Source organism: Giraffa tippelskirchi, chromosome 7, assembly GCF_054371585.1.
Source record: "Giraffa tippelskirchi isolate mGirTip1 chromosome 7, T2T-mGirTip1v1.2.pri, whole genome shotgun sequence".
NCBI lineage: Eukaryota > Metazoa > Chordata > Mammalia > Artiodactyla > Giraffidae > Giraffa > Giraffa tippelskirchi.
In genome coordinates this window covers 65,244,616-65,254,194 of record NC_137281.1, presented here as the reverse complement: position 1 = coordinate 65,254,194, position 9,579 = coordinate 65,244,616, and the positions used below count along the sequence as shown (strand labels likewise).

The window sequence follows — 9,579 nt, the reverse complement described above, 5'->3', positions numbered from 1 at the left end:
GAAATGGGTCTCTTCAAGTAAGGGAAAGAGGGAAACCAAGTACACCAATGGGTATCCATCCAATGGAACCTCTTCACAACAGAGAAGCTAAGCATTCACAAATGCAAAAGATAGGAAACGGAACATGAAAGACTCCTTGCAAGTGGTGTATCTGAGAAGGGGTTCATATGGAAAGAGACGAAGAATGCACAGCACTCAGATTCCAAGAAACACCACCACCACCCTTGACCCTTCCCCCATGACCAACTCCGACCTAAAGCCTTTCTCTCCCTCTAACCTATCCCTAAAACATAACCCTCATCTAATCATATACATGTGCATTCCTAGCATCCATCCATCCACACACGAGAGAGAAAGAGGAAGACACAGACTGAATCGAGAAAGGAAAAGAGAGGGACACAGCCAGAGAGAGACACGGAACCAAAGAGAGGAAAGGAGTCGATGGTCCAGACTTTTCATCAATCTGTCTCGAAGGTAGAAGCAATGACAGCGCCCATCCACCCCAGAAGGGGGAAACGGACGGAAGGTTTGGAGAGGAAAAGACAAGAACGCAGGGAGCCATTAGAAGCTCAGCCACCCGCAGAAGCCGAGCTGGGACACTTGAACAGAATCTCAATGGAAACAGAGGACCAGAAAGTTGGCTACTCTTTTCTATCAGAGAGGGAGACCTTCGAGTCTTCCTTTCGGTCCTCCAACTTGCATGCGGGGTCTCCAAACAGTCAGGAGGGGGAGTGCCTTTTCCTGGGTACCACGGCGCATCCAGGCCTCGTTCTGCCCCATTCTGTGCTGTGTCAGCCCTGGATGGAGTCTTTCTTTCTGAAGTCTCAGCGCACAAGCTCCACGTGATATCAGCCCCAGGTGGAAAGGCATGGAGCTGCTCGTAGGCCGACAGACCTAGGAAACAGATGGGAGAATGACCCCCACTCTGCAGATGGAGAGACCGGGGAAACCCTGAGGGGCATATGCTTGTCCAGGGCCACACCACTTATGAGAAGAAGGAGCCTGGTCTGAGAGCAGCGGGGTCCTCGGAGCTCAGGCCCTGGCTGCACCCAGGCCTCCCCAGGGCTGTGGGCTGGGCTGTGTGGCTGTCACTGTGCCTGCACATGGCCTAAGGGGGGTGGTCGAGCAGTCAGAAACCCAGAGATTCCCTTGCGAAGTTTTGGGGAAGGGACCTCAGCACGAACCCCAGGAAATGATGTCACCTGCCGGCAACAGAACCCAACAGAACCCGCAACCCGGGTATCCAGGCCTCCAGAGCGGAGAGGAGCCCCCAGCCAGATCACTTGCTGCCAGGATGTTCTGCTGCTTGCCCCTGCCCAGAGGCCGGGGCCTCAGGAGAGCTCACAGGCAGTGTGCGTGGGCACCCTGTCGACGTTGGCTCAGGGCACCCCCGAGAGGCCTCTGGCCCTTTGCCCGGAGAAACAGAAAGGTAACACGGGGAGCCCCAGGCGGGGCCAGGCCACCTCTCCCATGCCACCCGGAAACACCGGGTCCTTTGCCTGTGTGTGTGGATGCGGGTTTCTCGGGGTGTGTCTCCCTCAAGGAAGCCCAGGCGGATGTGGGGTCAGAAGCCTGCGGAGAAGTTGTGTCCACACCCCAGGGGAGAGCAGGCTGGGTGGGATGGGGAGAGTGCGGGCAGCGCCGGCCGCCCAGGCTGACCTCACACCCTCAGGTGGGTCTCTTTCCTCCCGGGTGGGGATCTGAGCAGACACACGTCTCTGACCCTTCTGGGAAGAGAAGTTCGAGCAGGCAGAAGCAGCGGCTCCACTGGCCAGGCCCAGCTCGGAAAACTCCCAGCACGGCTGGCTGACGGTCACTGTCGTTGCAGAGCTTCCCACGTGATGAGGCCGAGGACGGGGACACCCCGTCCACCTCCCGGAGGGAGGGGTCGGAGCACCACCCCCCCGCCCGTGAGGCCCAGTGCAGGCTCCAGGTGAGCGTGCCCACGGAGGCATCAGCCCCACCGGGGGCGAAGCGGAGGCGGGGAAGGCCTGCTGCCGAGACACCGCCCAGGATACACCCGGCGGCCCAGTCTGAGGCTGCCACGGAGCTCAGCACACCCGGCTCCGACCCAGAGTCCCGAGAACCCCGGCCTCTGAGGCAGCAGGAGGACCTGGAGCCCAGCACGCCAGAGCACAGAGGTGAGGACGCTGGGGCTGGTGCACGGGAGTGTGTGGGGAGGGGGTGCTGAGCTACACACGGACGAGTCCCCGAAAGATGCTGCTGGGCCTGCAGCAAGCGCTGGCCTCACACCCCCACCCCCATCTTGCACACTTCAGTCCCAAAAGACATCCGACCCTGGGTATTCTTTGGGAATCTCTTGGAAGCTTTCTGTCCCGGGATACGCACATGCCAAGGCTGGCCTGTGGGCAAACTTTGCTTCTCCCCCAGCTCTAGCACTGGCCTCCAACTGGAACCAGGCTCTACTTCCCAGACCTGTCCCTACAGAGGTGGTGGCTCCAGGTGCAGGACCCAGGGATCCACCGAGGCCAGATGGAGAACCGAGACTTGCCCTCGCAGAGACACCAGGCCAGCTGGGTACTGGCCAGCACACCGGGCAGATCGGATCTCCGTGCCTGCAGGGCCCCCAGCCCCAGGCACTGACGTCCCACCCCCTCAGCCAGAACCTCCACCTCCACGTGCACCTGTACCTGCTCGGGCTTTGGCAGGAGAACCCGAGGCAGAGGAGGAGTCACCGCCTCGGCAGGGAGAGCCTGCCCTGGCTCCCGCGCAACACCCAGACGCCGACGATGACTCACTCGCCCCTGCAGGAAGAACGAGCCCCCGCTCTGGGCAGAGACCCAGAGCCCTTGCCGGAAACACCACGTCCAGGGGAGCGGTCGGCTCTGCAGCCTCCATCCCTGTCTGCTCACCGTGGACGCCGGCAACTCGGTCTGCCCCCAGGGGACATGGAGTTCCTTTCCCCTGAACTGCTTTGCATTTGGTTTGTTTCCACCTTTCTGGTGATGTTTTATTTTGTGTATGGTTTCCTGTATTTCTCTTGGTTAAGTTGGGATTAGTAAACTTTTTCATCATTGTTGCAATTTGGGAACACTGTTGTGTAACTCTGGTGATACTGTGTTACCATCCCACTTTGTAGTTTCAGACCCGTTCGATCTTTATGCCCCACCCCCCAACAAAGCCTGGATTCAAGGCAAGCACGCCCTGTTCATCCCTCCCCCCGATCCTGAACACAATTTCATCTTTTCTTTCTGCATTCCTTCCTATATTCTTGGTGTCCCCAATCAATGACTCTCAGTGAAATGACTGAAGGAGTTTTTTTCGGACTCTCCACCTACTGTAAGACTCCATTGGAGAGTTCTCATTTGTATGTCATTTGAACTAGCCTTTGATAGCTGAAAGGACGGTGTACGTCCTTTCAAGATATCATGTGCCAAACGAAGCCCTTTTGGCAAATGCCATCATTATCTCCAGGCAGGCATTGCTGTTTGAAGGGTGACATCTCAGCCAGAAGGCAGAGGCTGAGCTCCTCTTGTTGCACCAGCTCCCAAAAGAAGCCAAGAAAGGGAGCTGGAACAACAAACCACCCCAACGCCCAGGAAAGCGTTCTTCACGACAGAAGGCTAGAAAATGACCCAACAACCTTGTGGCCCAGAACCCCTCTAAAAAATCACTGTTCCATAAAAAAGAGAAACACATGGGAAGTTCCAAGGAGAGGCAATGCCCATGGCCAGTGTACTTTAGAGACGGCCTGACCGCTCCGGGGAAGACACGCACCGACGGAACCCCTTGGGAAACAGCAGTGATAGTCCTCACCGTCGTAAGGGTTTCCTCTGGGGACAACCTGCCCTGGGCACCACATGAGGGAGCAGACCGGCTTCTCTTCCTCTGCCCCCACACCATTCACTCATGAAGGCAGCTCAGGTGTTCTCATGCCCTGCCTGCCTGCCTGCCTGCCTGGCTCATCCGTGAGCTGTGCCCACCTCCAGGGCAGGACTCCACCTTCTCCTCTCTGTGTACCGTGAATCTGCACACAGTGGGCTTTCAGAACCTTAGGAGACTTGAGCCATTCCCACTGGAGCCAGAACCGTCCCCAGGAAGGAAAACAGCTGTGGAGTCATTTTGGCCCCAGCACTGGTTCCCAAACCCTGGCGGCTCCTACAGCCTCTACGGTGTGAAGAGGGAGGTCCCTTTTGACAGAGCTTTCCGGCTGTCAGATCTAAGCTGTTGTTTCCCTGTCAGCTGTGTCTCTTCCGTTGCAGCCAGGTGGGCCACGCTGCTCCAAAGGAGCTCACAAGCTGAGTTGCAAGGGAGGTATTGAGAGGACAGGGATGGCTACAACGTGCTGCAAACTGAGTGAGGGTCCCCACAATCCTCAGCAAAGGTCTGTGGTGTGCAAGTGGGGAGTAGAGGGCCCCCAAGTTCCAAAGGAAGGGAGGTACTCGGGAGCTAAAGCCCTTGGCTGCTGTGGTAGCAGCTGCACATGGCAGCTCGTCCACAGTGCACTTCGAATGAGGTCATATGAGCGGGACTCTGGAAATGGCTCCGAAATCCAGAGAAAGGGGTCAGGGTATGTGGGAATCCGGCGGGGGTGGGGGGTGGATGAAGGAAGGTGTCCTTCCTCTCTCCAGTGCAATTTGCTTTGGTGAGTCTCAAAGCTACCAGATGGCACTTCCCAAGTCAGGCCCCCGCAGGAATCAGGGTGGGCTGCGTGCCTCGGCCCCTGCCACAGGGACAAGCCACACCACTGGCCTCCCTGAGCTCAAATGGCCGGATCTGGGGGTTCTGTCTGGGTGCACACCTCCTTGCTGTGGCCAAGTTCCCCCCTTCTCTGAGCACCAGCTTCATCCTCTCGAAGGAGGACATCGATTGCTACCTTGGCACGTTACTCTCTTCATCCTGTGAAGACTCATTAGGCTTATCCTACAATTACTAGCTGGCCCGAAGAGATATCTCCTGAATCCAGATTAAGCTGGAGTCTCCCAGGCTCATCTGGCATGTCTTCCCTGAAGTCTGCCAAAACCCACACCCTTGCATTTCCAGGGACTCCCCTTAGCCAGCTGGGCAGAAAACCCAGCATGCTTCAAACAAGCTGACAGACAAGCGGGAGAGGACTCACGGGCAGACGGCCTCCCTCAGGTCTCGGGTGGAGCTCTGGGACCACAGCAGCAACGGGCCATCCCAGCCCCTGGGCTCAGCAGCGCCCTCATTCTCAGGCCGGCGGCTCTGCCCTGAGGGGAGCAGGAAGGTCACCAACTGCCGCAGGCGGACCTCAAGCCCCTCCCACTGCTGGAGCCTGACCTCCCCCGGCCCCACCCCTTCCCCTACCCCAGCAGGACGAGAGCTCGTCTTCCCCTGGCTTCCAACGTGAGGCCCGGCCCTGGGCCCCGATGGGGCACTGCCCCAGTCCGGAGCCAAACACAGTGGCCAGGGAGGTGGAACGCACCGATTGGCCAGGGCCAGGTCATGTGACCATGCTCCCCAGGAAACTCAAATATTACCAAGATTCCCTAACAAACCAATGAACAAAATTATCCAGTAAAGGCAAACCGTACTTTTTAATGAGGCCAATGTCACAGAAAAAAAAAAAAATGCTTCACAATGAACTGCTCAAGGAAGCTACTAAATAAACTTTCAGAAAAGTTAAGTCGTTGTTTTTTTTTTTTTTAATAGGGTGACGGAGAGCTATACCTTTCCAATCTATGTGAATTTAGGTTTAAACTAGATTTCCCTTGGCTATTATATAAGACAAAAAACCCCACATCACCCCCTTTCACTCCCCCCACCCCCAAAAAGTGTTTTAGTCTATTGAGTTTTTGTGTCCTCAGTTGTGTCTGATTCACGGCAACTCACGAACTCTACACAGCCAGGCTCTTCCGTCCATGGAATTCAGGGCAATTTTTTTCTGTCACAGTAAATGCCCACCCTGGGTGATCCAAAGGCAAGGGCTCAGAGGCTCCTGAGAGACTAACTCCTTTCAGCTGAGCACAGAGCTGGCTCCTCACTGGGATGCCTGTGGCCTGGGGCTCCCAGAGGGAACAGCAGCACTCGCCCCACCGTGTGGTCACTGCTGCAAGTGCAGGCTGCTCCTCACTCCCCCTTGACAGTGTCCCTGAGGGCAGAACAGTGTGAATCTACTCAAGGTGGAAATGCAAACTCCGATGCAACCAAACTTCCCACAAGGTCTCCAAAACCACTCAGGAACAGGGAATTGGAAACTGCAGGGCATGACATGAATGGAGATGGAGACTTGACACCTTACACCGAGTTCACTTCCAGTTATCCCTAGACAAAGTTTCCATGAAAACTTGTCACAAATCTAGAAGAACAATGAGCAGAAACCGGACACGTGCTTTGAGTCTTCACACACAAAACTAAAAGGCAGTCCACAAAACAACCCAGAGAATACAGTGGACTTTGCAAAATCAAAGATATCTACCGTGGGAAAGACCTCATTACAAAAGCAAAAGACAGGTCATACATCGCGAGACGAATGAGTGGAAACACAAAGCTTCTCAAGGACGTGTCTCCAAACAGACAAAGAACACCAACACAACAAGCCTGTGAAAACTAGGGAAAGGTCTGAAGGGACGCCAGACTGAGGAAGACACACACAGAGTATCCCGGATGATGTCCAGCACTGAGGGCCTGAAGAAACAACAGTCTAGTTGCACTCCCTCAGGCCTGTGTGACCCTGGATGAGGCCTCTGTTTCCCGGTGGCTCTGAGAGATGGACAGGGAGGAAGGGGAAGAGAAATCACTTGCACTTCTAATACTCACAGCAAAGTCTTCCAATGAGAAGGGAATTATCACCCCCACTGACAATGCCATTCACTGAAGTGATACCCACGAGTCCATCTAACCCAGAAGGGAAGGAAGGACCTGTTCTCACAAAACGGCGAGAGATGGAAGAAAGAAGATCAAGCCCACACCAATCACTGGAAAGAGAAGCTGTGCTCAGGGCTTGAAAGAATTCCTATTGGGAAAATGATGTCACAGCCCCACAAGGCAATCCACAGCTTCGATGCTATTCCTCCCAAAATGCCAATGCATGTTCGCACCGAACAAAGAATTGCAAAAGGGGTTACGGAAACAGAAAAGAGCCTAAATTGTCAATACAATCCGACGAAAAAGCCCCGATACGGACGTCCAAGGTTGTGTGAAAGGAAATTAGACGACCAAACTAGGATCCTCAGGAGAGTATCGGAGAAGGCGATGGCGACCCACTCCAGTACTCTTGCCTGGAAAATGCCCTGGACGGAGGAGCCTGGTAGGCTGCAGGCCATGGGGTCGCGCAGAGTCAGACACGACTGAAGTGACTTAGCCGCAGCGGCAGCAGCAGGACAGTACGCTATTGGGAATACAACAACACACACAGATCCAGATCGATGGAATAAAGTTGAGGGTCCAGAAACAAACCCCGGCATCCAAGGTCAACTCATCTCTGACACAGAAGGGGAGAATATCCAAATGGGAACAAGAAAGCCTCTTCAATCAATGTCCATGGGAAAACCAGACAGCTACATCTGAAGAACGCTATTGGTTTTGATCTCACACCACCTCAATATCGGGGAAAAACCTCACCCTAAAGACTGATGTCATGAGATAGCTAGAAAGAAGCGTAGGTCAAAGGCTCCTTAACATCAGAGTCTCCTTGCCATTTGCTGGGCGGAGGTAGAAATGGGTCTCTTCAAGTAAGGGAAAGAGGGAAACCAAGTACACCAATGGGTATCCATCCAATGGAACCTCTTCACAACAGAGAAGCTAAGCATTCACAAATGCAAAAGATAGGAAACGGAACATGAAAGACTCTTTGCAAGTGGTGTATCTGAGAAGGGGTTCATATGGAAAGAGACGAAGAATGCACAGCACTCAGATTCCAAGAAACACCACCACCACCCTTGACCCTTCCCCCATGACCAACTCCGACCTAAAGCCTTTCTCTCCCTCTAACCTATCCCTAAAACATAACCCTCATCTAATCATATACATGTGCATTCCTAGCATCCATCCATCCACACACGAGAGAGAAAGAGGAAGACACAGACTGAATCGAGAAAGGAAAAGAGAGGGACACAGCCAGAGAGAGACACGGAACCAAAGAGAGGAAAGGAGTCGATGGTCCAGACTTTTCATCAATCTGTCTCGAAGGTAGAAGCAATGACAGCGCCCATCCACCCCAGAAGGGGGAAACGGACGGAAGGTTTGGAGAGGAAAAGACAAGAACGCAGGGAGCCATTAGAAGCTCAGCCACCCGCAGAAGCCGAGCTGGGACACTTGAACAGAATCTCAATGGAAACAGAGGACCAGAAAGTTGGCTACTCTTTTCTATCAGAGAGGGAGACCTTCGAGTCTTCCTTTCGGTCCTCCAACTTGCATGCGGGGTCTCCAAACAGTCAGGAGGGGGAGTGCCTTTTCCTGGGTACCACGGCGCATCCAGGCCTCGTTCTGCCCCATTCTGTGCTGTGTCAGCCCTGGATGGAGTCTTTCTTTCTGAAGTCTCAGCGCACAAGCTCCACGTGATATCAGCCCCAGGTGGAAAGGCATGGAGCTGCTCGTAGGCCGACAGACCTAGGAAACAGATGGGAGAATGACCCCCACTCTGCAGATGGAGAGACCGGGGAAACCCTGAGGGGCATATGCTTGTCCAGGGCCACACCACTTATGAGAAGAAGGAGCCTGGTCTGAGAGCAGCGGGGTCCTCGGAGCTCAGGCCCTGGCTGCACCCAGGCCTCCCCAGGGCTGTGGGCTGGGCTGTGTGGCTGTCACTGTGCCTGCACATGGCCTAAGGGGGGTGGTCGAGCAGTCAGAAACCCAGAGATTCCCTTGCGAAGTTTTGGGGAAGGGACCTCAGCACGAACCCCAGGAAATGATGTCACCTGCCGGCAACAGAACCCAACAGAACCCGCAACCCGGGTATCCAGGCCTCCAGAGCGGAGAGGAGCCCCCAGCCAGATCACTTGCTGCCAGGATGTTCTGCTGCTTGCCCCTGCCCAGAGGCCGGGGCCTCAGGAGAGCTCACAGGCAGTGTGCGTGGGCACCCTGTCGACGTTGGCTCAGGGCACCCCCGAGAGGCCTCTGGCCCTTTGCCCGGAGAAACAGAAAGGTAACACGGGGAGCCCCAGGCGGGGCCAGGCCACCTCTCCCATGCCACCCGGAAACACCGGGTCCTTTGCCTGTGTGTGTGGATGCGGGTTTCTCGGGGTGTGTCTCCCTCAAGGAAGCCCAGGCGGATGTGGGGTCAGAAGCCTGCGGAGAAGTTGTGTCCACACCCCAGGGGAGAGCAGGCTGGGTGGGATGGGGAGAGTGCGGGCAGCGCCGGCCGCCCAGGCTGACCTCACACCCTCAGGTGGGTCTCTTTCCTCCCGGGTGGGGATCTGAGCAGACACACGTCTCTGACCCTTCTGGGAAGAGAAGTTCGAGCAGGCAGAAGCAGCGGCTCCACTGGCCAGGCCCAGCTCGGAAAACTCCCAGCACGGCTGGCTGACGGTCACTGTCGTTGCAGAGCTTCCCACGTGATGAGGCCGAGGACGGGGACACCCCGTCCACCTCCCGGAGGGAGGGGTCGGAGCACCACCCCCCCGCCCGTGAGGCCCAGTGCAGGCTCCAGGTGAGCGT

The 9,579-nt window shown here is 55.7% G+C and overlaps 1 protein-coding gene across 1 annotated transcript; it reads left to right on the top strand.

Moving 5' to 3' along the window:
- The first annotated feature begins 1,216 nt into the window (after positions 1–1,216).
- Positions 1,217–3,052, top strand: LOC145514073 (uncharacterized). Its single transcript, XM_081511151.1, has 3 exons — positions 1,217–1,429; positions 1,829–2,141; positions 2,392–3,052. Exons 1-3 carry the CDS (start codon positions 1,295–1,297, stop codon positions 3,018–3,020), a joined length of 1,077 nt encoding a protein of 358 aa, XP_081367277.1. The 5' UTR covers positions 1,217–1,294; the 3' UTR covers positions 3,021–3,052.
- Positions 3,053–9,579: the final 6,527 nt, after the last annotated feature.

Excerpts from the sequence above, each read along its gene's own strand:
- LOC145514073 (XM_081511151.1), top strand. The coding sequence starts at position 1,295 with ATGTTCTGCTGCTTGCCCCTGCCCAGAGGCCGGGGCCTCAGGAGAGCT. Across the intron at positions 1,430-1,828 it reads TTGCCCGGAGAAACAGAAAG|AGCTTCCCACGTGATGAGGC; the intron begins GTAACACGGGGA and ends CTGTCGTTGCAG. Across the intron at positions 2,142-2,391 it reads CAGCACGCCAGAGCACAGAG|CTCTAGCACTGGCCTCCAAC; the intron begins GTGAGGACGCTG and ends CTTCTCCCCCAG.